General features: G+C 41.4%; 1 protein-coding gene across 2 annotated transcripts; it reads right to left on the reverse strand.

Moving 5' to 3' along the window:
* Nucleotides 1-5603: 5603 nt before the first annotated feature.
* NEK2 (NIMA related kinase 2) lies at nucleotides 5604-19507 on the reverse strand. 2 transcript variants are annotated; one of them, XM_048486822.1, is made up of 9 exons: nucleotides 19331-19507; nucleotides 17725-17942; nucleotides 14537-14777; nucleotides 12008-12090; nucleotides 11720-11846; nucleotides 10877-11105; nucleotides 10272-10326; nucleotides 10128-10198; nucleotides 5604-5959 (listed from the first exon to the last, which is right to left on the reverse strand). In XM_048486822.1, exons 1-9 carry the CDS (start codon nucleotides 19424-19426, stop codon nucleotides 5724-5726), a joined length of 1356 nt encoding a protein of 451 aa, XP_048342779.1. In that variant the 5' UTR covers nucleotides 19427-19507; the 3' UTR covers nucleotides 5604-5723. The 2 variants fall into 2 exon arrangements, with proteins under 2 accessions (XP_048342779.1, XP_048342869.1); XM_048486912.1 differs by lacking the exon at nucleotides 10128-10198 and having other exon boundaries at nucleotides 5841-5959.
* Between the last annotated feature and the right edge of the window lie 3300 nt (nucleotides 19508-22807).

Consider the following 22807-nt stretch of genomic DNA (forward strand, 5'->3'; position numbering starts at 1 on the left):
AAGCTGAATGAATCTCTTTGCATCTGTCTTCACCCAAGAGGGAGGTGAGGAATTTCATTCCTGCACCTGAACCAAGCTTCTTAGGAGGCCCGAGATCCGAGGAATCTAAGCCCGAAGATGATGGTGAGACAAAGGAAGAAGTTCTGGCAGCCATTGATAAACTAAATGTTACCAAATCCCCTAGGCCCAGATTGCATTCACCCAAGAGTTCTTAAAGAGATGCCTCAGAAAAAGCATGAAATTGCTGATCTTCTCACTTTAATATGCAACTTATCCCTGAAATCAGGCTCCATCCCTGAAGACTGGAAGATGGCCAATGTCACACCAATCTTTAAGAAAGGATCTAGGGGGACCCGGGAAATTACAGGCCAATCAGTTTGACATCTGTTCCTGGTAAATTAGTAGAATCTATCATTAAAGATAAAATTATAAAACATGTCGAAAAGCAAGACCTGCTGAGAAAGAGTCAGCATGGCTTTTGCAGAGGCAAATCCTGTCTTACAAACTTACTAGAGTTCTTTGAGGGTGTAAACAGGCATGTGGACAGGGGTGAACCGGTGGACATTGTCTACTTGGATTTCCAAAAGGCTTTTGGCAAAGTTCCTCACCAGAGACTGTTGAGAAAACTCAGCAATGAAGGAATAAGAGGGGAAGTCCTCCTATGGATTAAAAACTGGTTGAGAAACAGGAAACAAAGAGTGGGTGTAAATGGGAAGTTCTCACAATGGAGAGATGTCTGGAGTGGTGTCCCCAAGGATCCGTTTTGGGACCAGTGCTCTTTAACCTATTCATAAATGACCTGGAAGTAGGGGTGGGTAGCATGGTGGCCAAGTTTGCAGATGATACCAAATTATGTAGGGTGGTGAGAACCGCAAAGGATTGCGAAGAGCTCCAAGCGGACCTTGATAAATTAGGTGAGTGGGCCCAGAAATGGCAAATGCAGTTCAATGTAGCAAAATGTAAAGTGATGCACATAGGGGCAAAAAATCCAAACTTCACATACACGCTACAGGGGTCAGTGCTATCAGTCACAGACCAGGAAAGGGATTTAGGCGTCTTAGTTGATAGTTCCATGGGAATGTCAACTCAATGCATGGCAGCTGTAAAAGGCAAACTCTATGCTGGTGATCATTAGGAAAGGAATTGAGAATAAAACTGCAAAGATTGTCATGCCCTTATATAAAGCAGTGGTGCGACCGCGCTTGGAGTACTGTGTCCAGTTCTGGTCGCCGCATCTCAAAAAGGATATTGAGGAGATAGAAAAAGTGCAGAGAAGGGCAACAAGGATGATTGAGGGACTGGAGCACCTTCCCTATGAGGAGAGGCTGCAGCGTTTGGGACTCTTTAGTTTGGAGAGGAGGCGGCTGAGGGGGGATATGATTGAAGTCTATAAAATTATGCATGGGGTAGAAAATGTTGACAGAGAGAAATTTTTCTCTTTCTCACAATACTAGAACCAGGGGGCATTCATTGAAAATGCTGGGAAGAATTAGGACTAATAAAGGAAACACTTCTTCACGCAACGTGTGATTGGTGTTTGGAATATGCTGCCACAGGAGGTGGTGATGGCCACTAACCTGGATAGCTTTAAAAGGGGCTTGGACAGATTTATGGAGGAGAAGTCGATTTATGGCTACCAATCTTGATCCTCCTTGATCTGAGATTGCAAATGCCTTAACAGACCAGGTGATCGGGAGCTACAGCCGCAGAAGGCCATTGCGTTCACATCCTACATGTGAGCTCCCAAAGGCACCTGGTGGGCCACTGCGAGTAGCAGAGAGCTGGACTAGATGGACTTTGGTCTGATCCAGCTGGCTTGTTCTTATGTCCTTAGACTTCACTTTGCTCTTCACGATTTGGGCTTGTAAACAGGTGTGCCAAATGCTAAAGGTGCAAACTCGAAGGCATGCCATAATCCAACAAAAATGATGCCTTTTGAGGCCTGGGTCTACTGGGTTGTACCATTTCTGAACATAATTGAGGGATTTTAGGATGGAATGTTCTGAACTCTTCTCTCTACACTCACATGCAGAAGCAATTTTAATGACACGATTCAGTTTTCTTAAAAAGCAGTACTGGTATTTATGGTCTGATCCTGACCTGGATGGCTGGCCCAGGCTATGCAGTCTCATCAGATATTTGAAGTGAAGCAGGGCCTTCCCTGATTAGTACTTGGCTGAGAGACTGTCAAGATTGTCCAGGGTCGCCATTCACAGGCAAGCAATAGCTAATTTCCTCTGAATGTCTCTTGCCTTGAAAATCCTAGTGTCATCTTAAACTGCTTGTGACTTGACAGCACTTTTCACCAACACTTTTATGGTCTGCTTGTATCCTAAGAACTGTTTTATGAACATCATTGCAAGCTACCAAGTATTGGTTTGTGCTATTTTTATGTCCTGGCTTATCTGTATGCTGTTGATTATGATTTTTATTGTACAGTATTGGTTTTTAACCTTATCAACTGCATTGAGATGGTCTCTGGAGAGATGGTCTAAATAAATAATCATGTGTGTTTACTCAAATTTGTCTCAGATTTGAATTGTCTAGTAAATGTAGTTAGAGCTGCAGCCTAAATCTCTCGGTAGCAGGTGCAACTTAATGTAGGGTCTACGCATTCACCCAGATGCAAAACAGTGTACTGTTTAATATATTGTCGAAGGCTTTCACGGCCAGAATCACTGGGGTGCTGCGTGGTTTCCGGGCTGTATGGCCGTGTTCTAGCAGAATTCTCTCCTGATGTTTCGCCTACATCTGTGGCTGGCATCTTCAGAGGATCTGTTTGCTCACAACTATTCCGTGACATCTTCATCTGCTGATTTACTCTGCAAGATTCAATTCTGCTGTTTCTTTCCATACACAAATTACCCTCTATCCCAACCAGTAGATGTTAGTGAATATGTTGGGAGTTGCAACATTTCTATAACAAGTTAAATTTGACTCATTCCATTAATTCATATATTTAACAAAAACACCTGTGGTAAATTTACTTACATAGTTTGCAGGGTAAGTGAATACACTGGCTGATCAAATAGTGATACATCAGAGCAATCCTTGCCATGGGTATAGAAGTTACAAAGTACAAAGAGTCCCTCTTTGTCCAATACTAGAGTTTACATGGAAAGTCTGCTATAACATGACAAGATTTTTTTGGATGTGTCATTAACTCATGATTTTCATAATTTGTATGTATATTAACCCATGTGTTCATATGTCGTTTCATAACCTATGTAAAGTTCAATCGCTGGCCAAGCATAGTACCAAAAGTTCAGGACTGACTTTTCACAAGACAATGTAGCTGATGAAATAACATTTATTTAATTATGAACACTTCTATTATTAGCTCTACAAACTTTGAGAGTTTTAATGCAAATTATCAAGATAAACCCTAGCTTACTTTACTTGATAACCTTTAAATAATTCATATGTTGCAATTGATAAGTCACCTGTTAGATTTAGTTTTTGTTCCTGCCACCTTTTCTGTAAAAAATGCCATAAAAGGGCCCAGTCAGGCATTCTTTCTTTTCATGGATTCTAGTCAAAGGAGACCTTATATTGCTAAATTCATCTTGCATACTGGGCTTCCTATTTTACATAGCTTGACATTTAATTTGTCTTCATCTTAGAGAAACAAGACATAATCATTATGTTTTTCAAAAATGATAAATCTGATTTTTATCGCATGATTTTTTTCTGGGCTCATGATGTTAATTGCACCTATTTTAGATAAGTTTTTGCCTAATAAAAGAGGTATGCTTTATTTTAAATAAAACCATTAACTTAAAGTTCTGTGTTCTGCTGGCAAAAGAACTGTCCTCTGACTGATAGTTCATTGTGCTGCAAAGGTTATATCAGTGGACCTAATTGGGGTACATGGCATTGTATTCAGCCTAATAAACAGAATTCAATGTAGATCTTCTAAACTGGTCAAGAATAAAACAGTTCATCTCAAATGGTGCATCTGATCATTGTAAACCACTGTCTCATCATTAAGGCAGAGTGCTTCCCTCTGAAATCTTCAGGTGCAGGACAAACCATGCAAGCCCTTTAAAAAAAATTGTTACATACCAGAAAGTCAGATCCAGAATAGTGCCCCAATGCTACTTCTTGCTTGATCTTTTTAACATAAAGCAGCTATTCTTCAAATGCAAAGAATATAGCATGTTGCTAGGTTAAAAATAAAATATATGGGATTTTTAATAAGTAGAAAAGGTATTTTGAATGGTGGGGGGGTTTGCTATGTCACTACTCTGGATTAGATATTGCCTCTGTGGAACTGACAGCCAAGGGGAGTGTTTAAGACAGAGCTTTTGTTAACCATTGCACCATAAGCCTCTTTTGAGCCAGGGTTTCCTCTTTTTATTAAAATGTAAGGCTGACTTTCCCAAACAGTTCATAAACAATGTGTGACGCAGTTTGGGATTAAGATGTGAATCAGACAGCACAAAGCATGAACCTTAAGAAGGTCCTCAGACAAAGGCTGTGATCCTATTGTGAAATATTCCACATACTTAGGGCCAGGCAGCAAGAAACTTAAAAGCCGCCGAGGTTTACTTCAAGAGACCTGGCAAAGCCAAAGAGCAAGACAAACTTTAATTCATGTGTTTGGTTTTCTTTAGGAACCCGGTGAGAAGAACAAGGATCAACACTAACTGGGATTGAGGAACAAGTCAGTTTGAATACAGGTGCCCTTTACCTACTGCCAGGTGACAGAAAAGGTGCACCACCTACAGGTCATTAGAAAACAGCAGCCTTACAAACCATTTCAACAATTCTAGATTTACTAAAAAATAAAACTCAAAGGCATACCCCCCCTCCAAACTCCCCCCCCCCCCCCAGTCATACAAATACATTCACATTTCTGCTTTCTGTGCTTTGTTACCATCCCCAGAGATTTGTGTCTGGCACTCTCTGAAATCTTCACAAATTTTCATAGGGGAGATTGTCAAAGTAGGTGGTCGCCAAACAAATAGTTCTTCCTTATTTTGTTTCTAAAGCCAGTTAATTTATGCAGAAAGATTTCTGAATGAGCTGCCTTTTAACAATAAATTGCTGATAAATTGTTGGCTGAATGTTTATGCTGTTCAATTTTGACTTCCATTCAGCCCCACCTTATCATCAACTGATAGGGTGAGTGAAGAACAGTACTTATATAGCAACAGTTAGATACACGAAACCCTAGCTTTTTTCTGAACAGGGTTTTCCCATTATGCAGTGTGTTGCTAGTTCAGAGAACTCTATCATGGCAGTAATCCAGAACTTTGTAACAGGGAAGAGATAGATATTGTGCACACTGCAGTATTATGCTGATAAAGCACTTAGAGAAGATACGCAATGAGTTTAAACAAGCAGAACACACACATTTCAGAGCTGAAGAACAAATATTTGGCATTCTGTGCATTACTCCAACTGACAGAATCAGTTTATCACACATTCTTGCTCCACACTCATAGCAAAAATCACATCACAATCACAACATTTAGGCTGCTCCCAACTCCTCTTTGCATATTTAATGTTGGGACTAAATAGCTCTGTTCATGCAATACCAGGAAGCAGAGGACCAAAGACTGCAAGCTGACATGTAAACAAGACAGACGACACTCTGATTTTTACAGTTAAAACATTTTAACAAACTTTTCTAAAATCAACTTACACAGGTTTTCCAGAGACATACTTAAAATACCATTACAATATCACAATTTTGTACAATGACGCAAGACACCGTTTCAACGCATCCCAAGGAGCTGCCGGCTTTTCAGCTGATAATGTTTCTCCAGTTCACCCAGAGCTTGGGCTCGCAGGTTGGCAGCATAGAGACGCTTCTTGAGATTAGGTAATTTGTTTTGTGAGGAACAGAAATGTTCCAGGCTGTCATTCGACTGAGCATTTTCTTTACTTTCCTCACCAAACTGCACCTTCTTTTTTCTTGTAGGGAAATTTGGCAACACATCATAATTGTCATCTTAAAAGACAGAAGAAAAATGCTTATCAGTACTGAAAAAATAACTTCCCAACCTCTGGTTTACTCTGTCCCCCTTGAAGTGGAAAACTTTTAAAATTAACTACAGAGGAATGTCCTGCTGCTGGTGATGGGATATTCCCAGTGTTACATCAGGCAATTTAAATGTGCGATCCCCGCTCTTTCTTTTAAATGCTCTGTGCATCAGGATACATGTACAAGAATCAAAGAAAAGGAAGTATTTCTGTAAAGGTTCATTGAAGATGCTGTGCCTTATTTCTAGCATTAAATATGTCAAAAGACTCATTAATCTCATAAGGCTGAGAAAAAGCCTCATTAAAAAGAAACCTACATCACCATTTTAGTTTTAACTGCTCCAAGAGAATGACAGTTAATGCTTTCTCAGTTTGTAAAGTTAAACTTGTGTTTCTGTTACTGTCCTGGACAAGAATGTGCTGCAGTTAGTACTGCATGCTATGGTTAAAAAAAGTTACCAAAGATCATTTCAATAAGTGGCAATTGTGAAATCAGTGGTTAACCATAGTATTTTGCAACGGAAATTAGGGTTCCATCCCAAATCCTTTCATATTCCTGGGATGCCTGTGTGTATATATATATGCAAATATTATAATGCCTTTCTCCACAATATGTAAACTCTCAGTCGGTTACAGTAATGGGATTGTATCTAGATCTTGGACACTGGTTCACTTAGAGATCACAACTACTATTCCACAGAGGAGGTGATTATAGAGCTTGTTTTCTAAAGAACCAAAACACAAGGAATTGTTTGCTGTTAGCTCTACTCGCCCAAGGGCTGTTAGCTTTACTGTTAGCTTTACTCGCCCAAGGGCTGCTCTGTGGTATAGAAAGGCAAGCTGTAGTACTGCAATCAATGAGTTGATCATGACCTGGGTTTGATCCTGACAGAAGTCGGTTTCAAGTAACTGGCTCAAGGTTGACTCAGCCTTCCATCCTTCTGAGGTAAGTAAAACAAGTACCTAGCTTCCTGGGCAAAATGTAGATGACTGGGGAAGACCATGGCAAACCACCCTGTAAACATAGTCTGCCTAGTAAACGTCATGATGTGACATCACCCCACGTGATGTCACATCACCCCATCAGTAATGTCTTGGTGCTTGCAGAGGGGGCTACCTTTATAGCTAAAGCAACATTACTTCATTATTTTATTTTGATTGTATGAAGAGGCTTAAGCAATGGAGCTAAAAAGGATGAGAAACAGAAACATGAATGTTCTGATGATCTTTGCAACAGCATCTCAAACTCCAGGTTGTTGCAACCACCCAAATAAGTGTGGAGATTTTGCTTCAATTGATTCGAGTAGGTGATTTTATAGTAGTATTTAGAGAACTGTTTTAGCCTACAAGTAGCAGGAGCCTTGCAGCCCTTTAAAAACCAACAAAGTGTTTATTGTAGAATAAGCTTTTATTGACTACGGGCCACTTCAGATGCTAGTGGCAGATGCTCATGGTGTGACCTACTATCAATCCTCAGACACTCACCTACATGTTCATTGTCCAAGACAACAGGTAGCAATTGCTATCACTCTGTGTGTAATTCACAAAAACTCATTTTGAATAAAATGGCCTTAGTCTTTAAGATGCCACTGAACTTTGGTTTTATTTACCATCTGTGAAAAACACCCTTCTTTTCTGTTCATAAATCAAAAGAACAAAGGGCTCCAATCTTACAAATGTGGTAAATCTGTAGATGCCAATGGGAGAATGTGTCCCTTTCCTAGCAGTGTTGCCAGCCTAAAATCAGTCTCTATCAAAAGAATTTAAGGAAGGTACAGCCTTCGGAAGTATCAGTCAGGAAATGTAGCCTCATATTCCAATCCCTGGACTTGCATTACAGGTTTATTGCAGCACAAACTTTTCAGAGCTATAATAGAATCAGTTGATCTAAGGTACCATAAGACTTTTTGGACACAGCTGATTAATACAACTGTCGCACAGGAATGTTTCACTACAGCTTTTGTGCAATTAATCAAAGCTAGGAAGCTTTCAGTTACAGTCCAGTGTTACAATGTCCCATGCTGTAAATAGGGTGCTATTGCAAAAAAGAAGAAGAACTAATGTGGTATAGTGTTTAGAATGTTGCACTAGGATTTAGATCCCCACTCTGATCTTGGGCCAGTCACACACTCTACACCTAACTTACCTTTTCAGGGCTGTTGTAAGGACAGAATTGAGGAGATAAAAATGTCCTTGCCAGCTGTTTTGGATCCCCATTGGTGATAAAGCATGGTATAAAGATATACATACAATGGTACAGAAATGAAACTTTTCTATAGCATGAAATGCAGGATTTTTGAACTAAAATAGCCAATACAGCTGCTCTATGTTGTCAAAGAGGTGGTTTGCCATTGCCTGCCTATCTCTGCATAGTCTGAGAGAGTTCTGAGAAAACTGACTGGCCCAAGATCACCCAGCAGGCTTCATGTGAAGGAGTAGCGAACCCAGTTCTTCAATTCTGAGTCTGCCGCTCTTAACCACTGTACGACACTGGCCCTTCTGCCATCACTATTGATGTCGATTTACCTGATGAAACAGCAAGAGTGCAACAACACTGGGATTCATAGTCAGGTTCAGTTTCATGTTACAAGGACTTATTTTATCCAAACTGATTTATAGAAGGTAGCACACCATGTGACTTCCATCAGTGAACAGATTGCCTGCTCTATCTACGTATGACTTATAGAGCTCAAATTCCAGAGAGTTACACTAGTCAGCAGAATCATTTTAGCAATGTCTTTCCTTATTTTTATTTATTTTATTTATATTTTAGATTTATAGGCCGCCTCTTCCCCGGAGGGCAATAGTAGCACAGTACAAACTAGTAAGGAGAGCCAGCATGGTATAGGGAGTCAAACTGGGACTGGGAAACCCAGGTTCAAATCCTCACTTCTCACTGAAGCTTGGCCCAGACACGTACTCAGCCCTGAGCCAGTATTTGGGTATGGAGGAGGCAATGGCAAACAACCTCCAGACATCTTTTGCCTTGAAAACCACACCTTGATCACCACCAGACAGATGTGACTTGACAGCAAAACAGAAAAAACTGGCAAAAGTACAGCAAATCCCATGCAGGTGCAAGAAGAACCATACTACTAATATGGCACTTTTAAGGAGGTTTTGGACTCCTGTTTCTTGAGCACCAACAATGTTGCATGAAAAGCTGCTCTTCAGTGACAGGTTTGCTACAAGGATCTTGCTTCAAATAAGGACAAAAGTCCACCCCGCTAGTTGGATCCCAGCTTACAAAGCAGGTAAACAGTCAAGTTGCAATGCTTTAAAGTAAACTGTGTAATACCATTAAAGACTAGCTACAGTCAAGGTAGATTATTGCCAATTTGTTTCTCATTCAATATTCCAGCATTGTTACGTTTGGCTGCAAACAGAATTTCTATCTGAAATGGCCTCCAAAACAGACAATATAGACATTGTCTAGTTCACAGAAGTCTTTTGGTTTATGCAGCCATTTGTGAGCTAAGTGGTAAATAAAACATAGTTTATTAAGGACTATCATCAAAGGTCAAATTACAGTCTACTCCAAAGGTAAAATACAAACAGTAACATACACAGGTCTAAGGTTAGAAGGGACTAGTCGATCAACAAGCTAATGTCAATGCATGACATTAGGTCTTCTGCTAAAACTTCAATACAAGTGTAATTACAACTGGACTTGGCAGCCAACAATACAGGCAAATATAAGCCAAGTTTGATGGTGTAGGATGTTCAGGTTTTTGTTTGCCAGAATCTTGATCAAGGTCACAAGATTATATTCACAGAATATGTTTTGTTTTATATGTTGTAAACATCAGAGGCCTCCTTAGTCGCTTGGCTCAGTCTACTACACAGACAGAGAGGCTTTTTACCACCCTGAAGTGACCACCACTCACTACTGGTGAAGGACCATTACCCAAACAAAGCAGGTGTTCTACCCCCTTTGTATAAGCTCTATATTAATCCCATGCTGGGCTGCTGCTAGTCTGGAATAAAAGTGGCATGGAGAGATGATAAATTCAGGAAGGCCATAAGGATATCCACAATAGGGGCAATATTACTGCGGTCAGAATTTATATGAAAGCTGAAAGATTCTGCATTCTTGGTTTAGTAGTGCTGCAGTCTCCTCCAATTTCTTCTCCTACCTGGACTATTTGTTGGAAGCCAAAGTTGATGGTCTTTCAACAGGTTGTAATTCTTCATCAAGTTTTCAGCCCTGTTTAGAATAGAGTTGATCAGTGACAGCAAAACTTCTATAACAATAGGACACTTAATTTTTAAGAACATACCTAGAAAGTTTATCTTCTGCAAGTCTCTCCCGAACACACAGCTCCCGCTCTCTCTCTGGAAGATGGAGACAAGAAACTTCAGATTGATGTTAGCATCTAGCAAGCTTTCTCCTTGATCAAAATAGACTAACAGGTATTGGGTTGAGTGGGTAGCACAGCACTGTTACGGGTGGAACTAAACACTTTCCCAAGGAAAATGCAACATATATTTCTTGTATTTTGAGAAGTCCTAAGATGCCAGGAAATAGCACTCACACAAGCCCAACCTTATTATACAATAGGCTGGAGAAATATGTCTTTTCCAGGTGACACATACAGGCATGTCATGTATGTGTGGTATTTGTGCTTAGCCACAATGGCTAAATGGGAGATGATTCAACTTAATATTTAGGTATCTGTACTGTGAAATTCCAAGGAAAATTGATACCGTTCATTCTTTGTTTTCATTAATTTATTATTCTGATAATTCAAGCTAGGTTACCAAGAAATGTACCACTTTTCCTGGGTCTGTTTAAACTCATGACACTAAAGGGATTCACAAGATACAGCCTGTCTCTGGACCCAGAACCCTCCCATGCATCCTGTTGCAAGATTAGTCCTCTTACGTTCCAATCTGTGCTCTCTCTCTTTTATTGCTCTCTCCTTCTCTTGCAGCTGTTCCTCCTTCAGTTTCAGCTCACTTAATGGAGTTCCCGAATGGTGCAGTTTTTCTACCCTTTCTTGCTCTCCTGATCTTCGCCCTCGTCTCTCCAAGTTTTTCCCTTGCTCCTCTGACACCAAGTCTGCTATCACAGGGTTCTGCAGAATTTCTTCAATTGAAGGCCGACAGTAATCCTTGAAGCAAGAAATGTTCATGATATGCAATGCTCAACTTTCACATTTAAAGGGCAGAATAGAGGATGCAAATTCTGGGATCCAAGAAATTTCACACATCCATCCATCCATCCCCTGGGCTTTAGTATGCACTAGAACTACCTGCATGGTTAAGAGCAGGTGAACTCTAATCTGGAGAACCGGGTTTGATTCCCTACTCCTCTGCATGAGTGGCAGACTCTTATCTGATTTGTTTCCTGGCTCCTACATATGAAGCATGCTGGGCGACCTTAGGCTAATCACAGTTCTCTCAGAACTCTCTCAGCCCCACCTATCTCACAAGGTGTTTGTGGTGGGAAGAGGACTTTGTAAGCCACCTTGGGTCTCCTTATAGGAGAGAAAGGCAGGGTATAAATCCAAACATTTCTCCTGTTCCAACTGCAGCCACTTGTGGCATGAAACATTGCTCTGGAAGGCCCTCAAGGTTCTCAAATAATGCATATGGAATTACAGGGGGACCTTCGAGTACAAAAATTCTGCATATCAACTAAAAGTGAAGAAGTGTGTTTGGAAGTGTATATTCTATGTGCATCTTCTTAACTTGGCCCTTCATACTTCTGAGAAGTCAGCTTTACCTTTAAGTTGAGCATCTTTGTGAGGAGATCATTCAGATGATCCGAATAACGGTATGGAATTCGTCTGAACTTTCCTTCCCTTATTTTTTCTGCCAGCTCTTTTTGGCTGAAGGCTGTAAATGGAGGCCTGGACAAAGTGAAAAGTGTTATTCAATTTAACATCAAGGAACCACTTGAAAGAGACACTGCTCAGTTCTGGAACATTATGGTACCCGACTTTTATTTCGAGAGCTTGACTGTACCAAAAAGTAGCCATCTTCAAGTACCTATCTACAGAATTGTACTTACGACAGTGCACACAACTCATATAGCAAACATCCTAGAGACCAGATGTCAGATTTCTCATTGTAGGACATGTGATTTATTTGTTCCTAAAAAAAACACACAAAAAAATCAATTTAGAATCTTAAGAGTAAATGCATAGTAATATACAAGTTAGACAGCACACCCACCATAGTAACTGGTAGTATGAAATCATGACCGCATTTTATATAGAAGCAGTTCTTCAAAAGCGCTTGTAAGTTCAAACATTCAAAAGTCATACATTTGTCAATGCAGTTAGATTTTTTTGTTAACTGCCTGCCTCTGAAGCATTGCTGCTTCTTGTTTTGCCATCAGTAGTGCTAAAGAGAAAATCTACTGTAACTGTAAGCATAGCAGCCCCAAGACAAAGGGTGAATCCCCACTGAGAAATTAAAGGTGGATGCATCCAGGTTTCAAAAGAAACAGTACCTTTTCATGACACATTCTCCCTCTCCACTCCACTGAAGACCTTGATGTCTATCAAGGATTCAACCAATTGGCTATTGGGTCGCCCCTGATTGAAAATTCATATTCTTATTTTTGTTTTTATAGTGCTATGTAGGCACATATGAACAATATTTACAAATCACTGTCTGGTAGCAACGTTATTCCGTTATTCAAGGATTCAACCAATTGGCTATTGGGTCACCCCTGATTGAAAATTCATATTCTTATTTTTGTTTTTATAGTGCTATGTAGGCACATATGAACAATATTTATACATCACTGTCTGGTAGCAACGTTATTCTGTTGCTACATAGTCACGCCCAGCACACAGCAAAAAAAAAAAGGCTGTGCATGCTCACCACACAGCCCACTGTGCTCTGATTGGTTGGAAGGCTCCAAGGGCAGGAACAATAAGATGTGTCTGTCCCATTTCTCCCCACCGAACTTGCTTCGGTGCTTGATTGGCTAAAAGGTGCACTTCAATGCAGGTTCTGAAAAAACGCGTGATGAGAGTGGAGAATGTGCACCAGAATCTTGATGAAGCCGTGTTTGGCACTTGAGCGGTGGGGAGTTCTGATTAAAAGTGTATTTATCATGTGAGTATCACACAATTAATCACCCATGGGGAATCGCCCATGAGTTAAGATTTGCTAGATTTGAGTCCAGTAGCATCTTAGAAACTGCAAGTTTTTCGGATTATGAGCTTTCAAGAGTCAAAGCTCTCTTTATCAGATACCGGAACACAGGGACGTAGGTATAGATTTCTTATGGGGTGGGTTCAGGGGGAGAGGCCACGCCCCCACCCACCCCTGGGGTCATGGCCATGTCTCCCCAAGCCCCACCCCCATCCTCAGTGCTTATAAAAGCAGCTCTCCGAGGCCAGGGATGGCAGACTCCCCCCACCCACCCCATTGGCTGGACTCCCAGCCAGCAGTCCCTTCTGCCCTCTCCTCCAGGCAGAGGTGCACCTAGGGAAAATGGAGCCCGGTGCAAAATCTGAGTTTTGCGCCTCCCCCCCACCCACCCCCCACCATAGGCAGCTGCTGTGATGCTGGAATCCACTCCCAAACAGCATCATTTTCAACAGTGTTTAAACTAGGGAGCCCAGATTCTCCTTTTAAATCCACCCTAAAGGGAGAATCTGGGGTCCCCAGTTAAAACAACATTGAAAGTGATGCTGTTTTCGCATGGATTATCCCCCACCTTGAAACAGTATCACTTTCAATGTTTAAACTGGGGAACTCAGATTCTCCCTTTAAATCCATGCCGAAGAGGGTGGATTTAAAAGGAGAATCTAGGGAAATTTGGGGGGTGCCTGCAGTCAGAGGTGCAACTGTTAAGCTAGCAGCACCAAAATTTCAGGGTATCTTTAGGAGACTCTCCTGGTGATACCATCCAGGTTTGGTGAAGTTTGGTTCAGGGGGTCCAAAGTTATGGACCGTCAAAGGTATAGCCCCCATCTCCTATTAGCTACAATGGGGGATGGAGCACCCCCTTTGGGAGTCCATAACTTTGGACCCCCTAAACCAAACCTCACCAAACTTGTGTGGTATCATCAGGAGAGTTCCCCCAAAAATCCCTGAAATTTTGGTGCTGCTAGCTTAAAACCTGTGCTCCCTGCAGGCCAAAAACTGAAAAAACACTTTAAAATACCAAAAACCCACAAATGGGGAGCAGAGCATTGGACTTGTAATGGGCGGGGTTTAAACCCAGGAAACCCCCCCCCCCCCTTACCAGAACAGGTTGAGATTTGTTTCCCTTGGAAGGGGAAAGAGAAACTGACTCTTGGTCAAATTTAAGAAACACTGCCAATGCTTAAAAACATACCAATAGCTTAATAAAACAGCAATAGAGCCGGTATGGTATAATTAATAGAGATTGGGATTAGGAAGAACCATTTAGAAATATCCTTTTGCCATGAAGCTCATTGAGTGACCTTGGACAAATATCAGCTTCAGCTACCTCACAGGACTGTTGAAAGGATAATGCAGAAACCACCATGTTTGCCACCCCTACTAATTTGAAAGAATGATGATGGAATAAAACGCAACTGAGACAGATACTTACTGGAGACATGTAGTAGGGTGTACCAACAAATGTTTTTGCAAAACTGGTGTCATGGTTTAATATTCTGGCTAGTCCAAAGTCTCCAAGTTTCACATTTTTCTTGTGATCAAGGAAAATATTAGCTGGTTTTAGGTCCCGATGTAGAATAGTACGACCACTGTTACTCCGCCTGTGACATTCCTTCAAAGCTAAGGCCAATTGCATGAGAACTCGAAGAACAAAGTTTTCATCTAAATAATGTCTTTGAAAAGAGAATTGAGTGGATTAATTTCAGTACTTGAAGCCAAAGTCTATTCTACGGAACTCAAACTATTTTCCAAATTCCCATTATTCTAGCGACATCACGAAACAGAACTGAGTATGGGGCTATGCACAGCGAAACAGGCTCAACCTTCTACTACTGGGTATACCAAGGCTAAAGAGAAGTTTTTATTAAGAAAAATGTATGCTGCTTCTCCAGAAATCTGCCTGAGTCAGCTTAGGAAAGAAAAATAATAAACAAAATATTCAAGATATTAAAATCCAGAATTCAAAACCCAGCCCAGAATAAAAACATAGACCATTAAGACAGACACTCCATAGTTTTAAATAATAGTTTTTAGACTAAAATAGGGCTTCAAACAAGTCAATCCCTTGACTGTCTTAGATAACAGAATTGTTTTGATGTTGTGCTTGTAAGAAAGCAATGTAGGTACTAGGCGAGCCTCTAGGGAACAGTCAGCAATACATCAGCATGGTGCCACTACTGGAAAAGACTCTCCTCTGGTTGCTATGTACCTTGTCTGTGAAGACAGGGACATAAACAGCAGGACTTGTGAGGCCAATTTGGAATTGCAGAGTTGGAAGGGACCATATAGGCCATCTAATCCAACCCCCTGCTCAATGTAGGATCCACCTAAGCATCCTGGACAAGTATTCACCCAACTACTGCTTGAACACTGCCAGTGAGGGGGACAACATACTGGTGTCCAAATATACCCTTTCAATATTCTTCTATGAAGAGAATGGTCGTTGTTCATTCTTAGGGAGTAAAGCAAAACACTGTGCTCAAAAAAAATTTTTTCTGTGAAGCCAAACTTGCTCTCACCTCTCAATACTAAGCCTGGCAAGAATCCTGCTGGAATAGCCAGCATGAAGGTCTACTGGCAGATTGCAGAGAGCTGCACTTTACCCTCTAGGTGCAGCTACAGTATTCAAGCACTCCATCAGCACATGCCTATAGACTTTTTTCTAGTTAAAAACATAGCACTAGTAGTTTAATTGCATTCTAGCATCTTTGATCCTTAATCGGGAAATCTCCCCAAGCTTGAGGCCTACATATTTTTAATAAACGGAATATGCAATATCAAAACAAAGGAATTCTTACTTAACAAGATATCATTAATAAATGGAATATGTAATACTAAAACAGAATTGCTGCTTAACTATTTTGTTTCATATAAAGATGTTAGTTCAGTCAGTTGGGATACAGAAGTGAGAAAATTGTATGCTTCTGAATTTGAATATAGTCCGAAACAAATATGATAATGATCATTCATTTTTATGCACCATCTTTGTCAAAAGCATTATTGAACATAGTATTTTGATACAAGAGCATTTATGCCAAAATGTATTTTACTTTCAAATGGATGGGGAAAGCAGGACTAAGTAGGCACTAGGATCCAGGCAGAGCAGTCTACAACAAAGAAGGTCTGGCAGCTTTGTGCTATGATGGAGGAATATGCAGTCTACTAAAATCTTTATGTGAAATACAGTATGAATATAAAGAAATAAAGTGCTGAGAGCTACAGCATTTTGACCATTTAACAATTCTAAATTGAGAGGCCTACTATCAGAATATCAAAGGTGAACAATAAGCAATATTACTAAGGCAGAGTAAATGCTATTGGAGTCAAAGATGCAATGCAAGGACATTCCTTGTTCGGTTTTGTGCTTTTAATATTCACATTTAACAGTAATGCATATACCATGCTGTTAACAGCCCCTTGTCTCATTGGCCTTTTTGGCTATCAAATGCAGATAAAGGCACAGCACTGGCAAGTGTCAAGGTGAAGACCTGCTGCATTTCCTCATGCTGTTTTGCTGCAATAGTTAACAATACATGGATATTGTCAGCCTGAAGAAGACAGGATATAAAAATGTATAGCTATTTACAAAGGTTGGTTCTACACTAAGCACATGTAGTAGTTATGGTATGTACAATGAAGGCAACCAGAAGCTCCAGTCCAGACAAAGTTGGCATCAGTATACTGTTCTCTAATCCTTTCCCTGCTTTGGTTCAGGTTTTTTTCCCAGGACCTGATTTTTTTCTTGAGTTTTGGGTAAGATGTACAATCACTACGTTGTGCTACTGTTCTGCCATGTTCTCAGAACAATGTGCATTTGGACAGACTGACAGAAAGACCTCAGTTGTTAGCCTCTGAACGGCTCACTGCAGGCACCATTTTCTCCTAAGTTTTGTTGGTGCTATCATACCACTGAGAACTGCCTGCACTTCTCCTACTATCATTAGGCAGTATTTTTGGTGTCATGATGTAGCAGCAAACGAGTTGGCTCAAATGAGGAAAAAAATGGAGGTTAGCTTCAACAATATCTGTGAACAAAACAAGAAGCAGATTCATGACCTTAATGCAACAGAACCTCTGTGTGGGCAGGAAAATCTGAGAGGTAAATTATTTTGGTATCTACTTATGTGGATCTTCCACTGTAATTCTATATGATGCCAACACTGGAATAGCAATAACTTGTTTGCTGGGAACTACCCCAGTGTGAAATCACGTGAAGTTGAACTTGCCAGAATGTGTATACCTGGTGAAAATCTGTAGGTACTAAAGTAGTAGTAAATACCGTTAATATAATAATGTAAAACAGCCTTATTTTTTCACTCTTAATATTTCATTGCTCATTGGATGAATTATATTTTCTGTAGTTCAGCATTATAGATCTGTTAAATCCAGTTTATGAAATGTTTCACTGTTTCACTGGTCTTTATATTGTGTAAGCCAGTTTTACTGCATTATCCATAAGCACAAAACTGTTTTTAGAATTCTAACCAAATCTTAATGAGAAAAGGAAACAAAATAAAGTAAATAACAAGTTATAAATTAATCACTAAGAATGCTAAGAAGAGATTTAGCTTAGACCGTTTGGCAAATAATGGCAAAATAATTCAAAGAGGTTTTACATGCCTTTCTTTGGTACACTTAGCTATCAGTGTAGCCAAGTCTCCTCCTTCACAGTATTCCATTACTATATAAAGAGTTGTGTTTGTTCTGTCAATTATGCGATCATAATAGCGGACAATGTTTGGGTGTTTAAGCTCACGCAGTAAGTTCACTTCAGAAACAAGCATTTGTTTCTCCGATTCTGTCATAGACCCATAGTCAAGTTCTTTCCAAACTAACACCTGAAAAAAGTAAAATAAGCCATCTCAATTTGGTAGATGTATTAAGAACTTTTGTGTAATTGCACAGTAACTTCCCCTAACACACACTTCCAGAATTAATCTCAAACAAGACAATTTCTAAATCAGAAATTCTGCACTGTATAGCTCCAGAACCTCTAAGAGTAAATTAATCTGGGTTTCACGCACCTCCTAGAATATAAGAAGAAGAGTTGGATTTATACCCCCCTTTCTCTCCTGCAAGGAGACTCAAAGGGGCTTACACACTCCTTTCCCTTCCCCCCTCACAACAAACACCCTGTGAGGTGGGTGGGGCTGAGAGAGCTCAGAAGAACTGTGACTAGCCCAAGGTCATCCAGCTGGCGTGTGTTGGAGTGCACAGGCTAACCTGAATTCCCCAGATAAACCTCCACAGCTCAGGCGGCAGAGCAGGGAATCAAACCCAGTACCTCCATCTTAGAGTACACCTGCTCTTAACCACTACGCCACTGCTGCAAGGTGTTGCAGACTCTACAGTTGCTGGTACAGAATCCAACACAGCGAAGACACTGGAACATTTGTTACCTCCTCACAATATCTGAGAGAGCAACTCTGTCTCATCGTGCAGAGGGTGAGAAGAAAAGTAGAAATAGGACCAACAGTAACAACTGATAAGCATGGGAGGAGGGAACACAAACAGCCTTTTGAACAGTATCTCATTTGAGTTGTTTTTATCCTCCAAGGATAACATATTCTTTAACTGCCAGTGGTCTGTTAGAATAAGAGATATTAAGACAGAAGCCAAGACTCATATGCTTTGTGTTTAAAAAGTTTCCCATTCAAACAAGCAGAAGATTGGCTTATCCAAAGGAGAATAAAAGAAAAGCAGGTGTGAGGTACACTCAGCTTGTGTTCAAAGACCAGTCTCTGGTAATGAAGACAGACTCTGGAGCCAAATTAAATCCCATGTAGTTCAGAAGTTAGGGCCAAATTCACACATATACCTTTAACTACCATAAGCTCTCCTGAGTCAAAGCTCAGTGCACCAAATGCCTAAAACGCCCATCCATAGAGTAGAAGCTGATGCACGTTGCTTGACCTATATAGGATAGCTGCTTTGGAGGGACACTTTGTGTGTATGGGGAACTTAGAATGAAAGCGTATACTAAAAAAAAAACATGTTAAGCCTTTAAGGTGCCAATGGACACCCGTTTAGTTTTGTTACAACAGACAAATGTAATGAAACCTCTGAAACAGTTCAGCCAGGAAACTCCAGTGTGCATATATTGCATGTCTGAATGGAGTGGTGGCCACTAGTTGGCCACGCAGAACTCGGTTTCGAGATCTCGCACACGTGGTCCATGCATCCCTGATGCCCTGGGGGCCACCAAACATACTTCTACGCCACTTACCCTGCCGTCCGCCTTCCGACGCACTTTCTGACATCGACCGTAAGAACCAGTGCCTATGGCGAAGAGCACCTCGTAATCCTCGGGGCGACTCGGCATCCCCAGTCCTCAACAACAAAGCCCCCCTAGTGAAGTAAACACAGAACGCCCCTTCCATCCGCCGCACAAACGTTTAAATGAGCCGCGCCTGCAGCTGATTCGCTGGTCATCGAGGCCACGCCGTTGCACGCCTTTGCGCTTTCTGATTGGTCCTTCTAGACATCTGCCGACAGCGCCCCCTTCAAGGCGTGATGCTTCCTTGCACGCGCCGTACTCAGGAGCCAGGGGCGACGGTTAACGATCAACGGCTGTTTCGGCCCGCCGCTAGGCAACCGTCGATCCTGGCTCCTGAGGGCAGCGCGTGCGAGGGAGCGCCACGCCCTGAAGGGGACGCTGACAGCATATGTTTGTCAAAAGTGTGTCGTAGTGGGAAGTCAGGCAATATACGCCTGTAGGGTCTCCATTCTGCGGCATGGGTGTCCTCGGCATCCGTGTAGCCAGCTTCCAATTGAGCTACCCCGGCATGTTTAGACGGTTCCTTTCTGCTTGATCCCTGCTGACCGTGATATTGTTGAAATAGTTCTCTGGGGTTGTTTTCAAACAGCGACAAGAACGTTACTGGGTACTGGCGGGTGGAACGAATCCGTGCCCAGGGTCAGTGTTCACGACACAAAAGAGAGCATCTCTGACACAGACCTTGCTTTTAGTGGGGAAAACAACCGTGTGACGAAATAGCCTCTAAACCCGCGTTCCCCACTTATGCTTTATTTTCTGTTTAATTCCATTACTTTTGCCCTGCCCACGGTGGCCGACCAACGGAACCCAACGTCTTTTTAAAATCCCACCGAGGCTCTGGCTCTGTGGCGGAGACAGCGAAAACGTCTTATTTACTTGACGCTGTGGTTGACTCCCCCTGTTGACGGGGAGGTCTCAGTCTTGACTGGGGATGCTCGTGGCTGAGTGCAGGATGCTGGCGGGCTCCTTTCGGTATTCGGGGCCAGCCTCCCTAACCTCTCCCTCCGGCATTTTGCAGATTAAAACAGAAACAGTTCTCTGCAACTTCGGGCTTCACGATCTGAGCCCTATAACTCCTGCCTGTATACTCCCCACCACCCGAAAAGCTTGTCTCTGCACAGGCTTCTGATGAAGGTGTGACTAATCTTGTTTAACAGATCGTTGAATTTCATAATGGGCACGATTGGAATTATTAAACTGCTGCAAATCACGGGCTGGATCAGTGGGTGTGGGAAGCTGGAGAAAAAAAGAGCCCATAGGTGCATGCTAGTCGCCCTGAGCCTGACTCAGGGGAAACTTGCACGGGGCATAGTCAGTCAAAAGTCACAATTATGCCCCTATTCAGATATTTAATGTCTAAAATCCAGGGCGAACAGGCTGAAAGCTGAAGAAATCTGCACTTTTCATTTTTTTAGAAAGCTTCCACAATCTCACTCACCCCAGCTTTATTACCCGAACAGTAACTGCCCCTATAAACTAGGGAGCTGTAATGCCAGCATTACTAATGTTGGTATGTGGAATGGTCTGGTTGTCTCAGATACTAAGCAGAGCACTACTTTTTTGAGACACCACCAAGGAAGACTCTGCAGAGGAAAGAATTGGCTAACCACCTCTGCTTCGCTTGCCCCTTGCTGTGGTTGTTGTAAGTCAGTTGCCACTTGATGGCATATACCAGTATACATATATTCCTGCTTTATTGCACTCTTTGTCCTATGTATTAGACTGTTTTTATTGCACAGCTGTCCAGTTGTATACCATAATCCTGTTTTATTTGTTTGTTGTACTACACTATCATTTTTGAATTCTTTTCAAGTTGTTTTAACTACTGTACGTGTTGTACTGTCTTTATTACATTGCATTTTAATTCTGTAATCCACGTGAAGTCTCAGTGACAAAACTGGATTATAAATGAAGGAAGGAAAGAAATACAACCCTGAAGTGTGAAGGATTAAACAACACATCATGCTGCAGTTTCCTGATTAGAACTCCAGATGTGGCGGAAGGTTATCCAGACTGAAGCCACTAGGAAAGGTGGACATTCTTGCTGCTTTCCATCCCGGGGGCGGGGAGTGGGAGTAACTTCTTCCCCAATGCATGCCATCTGTAAAGACTGGTTAATTTTCGGGGTAGTAGCCACCACCCAAAAAGAAACCAAAAAGTAGATTCTGAAAGGATCAGCACTGTGTTAATAGAATTCCCCTCACTCAATATTTTTCTATTTCACCCTTGTCTCAAACAGGGAAATCCAGATATCATTATGTTTTGGATTGCATGTCGTAAATTATCTTACAACTTAATCTTAAGTATTACTATTAGAAAGCAAACAAAAATTAAAGGTGGTATTGGTCCCTGAAAAGAAGTTCCCACATAACAATAATGCTTTTTTGTTGAGACAAAATAGGTGGATGACATGATAAAGGACTGTCTCACCTCTTATTCCCTTTGATCTTAACGGTGGCTACCGTTTCCACCTGGAATGCTGGTTTCCCTGCTCTGGAAATTCCGCAGCCCTGGCCTAGTAAGGAAAACTGGCTGTGGTCCAGTGGGGGAGGGAAAAGTGAACCAGTGATGCAGTAGGACTGGGAGACCTCGATTCACCCTTGGCCCTGAAGCTTTCTGGGTGGCCTTGTGCCTGCCACTCTCTTTCAGCCTCACCTTTCTCACGTTGTTGTGAGGATACAGTTATGGAGAGAGAGGCTGCTCCCACATAAACTGCAGCTGAGCTGTTGGGGAGCATCCATGCTACATTGCCCCCTATACATCCACTTTCCATATTTTCCCCCATTTTGCCTCAGCATTTTCCAGACTTGATTTGGTATGATCTTTTTGAAAAGATCACAGTAAAAGCATGAGTGTATGCCATGTGGACAAGAAGGTACACATTTGATATAGTACTTTCACGGTTTAAAGTGCTTCACATACTTTCATTCATTCATTCATTCATTTTTAGATTTATACCCTGCTTATCCCCATAGGGCTCAGGGTGGCAAACAACATAATATAACAGTATACATTAAATAGAATACAAACTTGTAAAATAACATACACAAAACTAAAATAAAAAAGTTTCAGATGGCGACTTAACACATCAAACCTAGCATTAGTCAGTTACAACAACAGCAGTACTATATCAATACATTAACAATTCAATACATTAGCAATATATCAACAATACAGCAACAATAAATCAATATCTCAGCACAGTATATGAATATATGCAGTTGTGAATCTTAGCTTTCTAGGAAGTAGGAGTGAAACAAACAAATATTTTTTAAAATTCATTTTTGAGTTTTGGCGCCCCCTGCAGGCGTGCGTCCGGTGTGACGCACACCCGCCATCCCCTGGTGGCTATGCCACTGGTAGGAATTGAACGGTAGAGACAATGCTGGAATGCAGTAGTCTGTCAACAACATCATTGGGATTACC

This window comes from Sphaerodactylus townsendi, linkage group LG01 (genome assembly GCF_021028975.2).
Source record: "Sphaerodactylus townsendi isolate TG3544 linkage group LG01, MPM_Stown_v2.3, whole genome shotgun sequence".
Taxonomy (NCBI): Eukaryota; Metazoa; Chordata; class Lepidosauria; order Squamata; family Sphaerodactylidae; genus Sphaerodactylus; species Sphaerodactylus townsendi.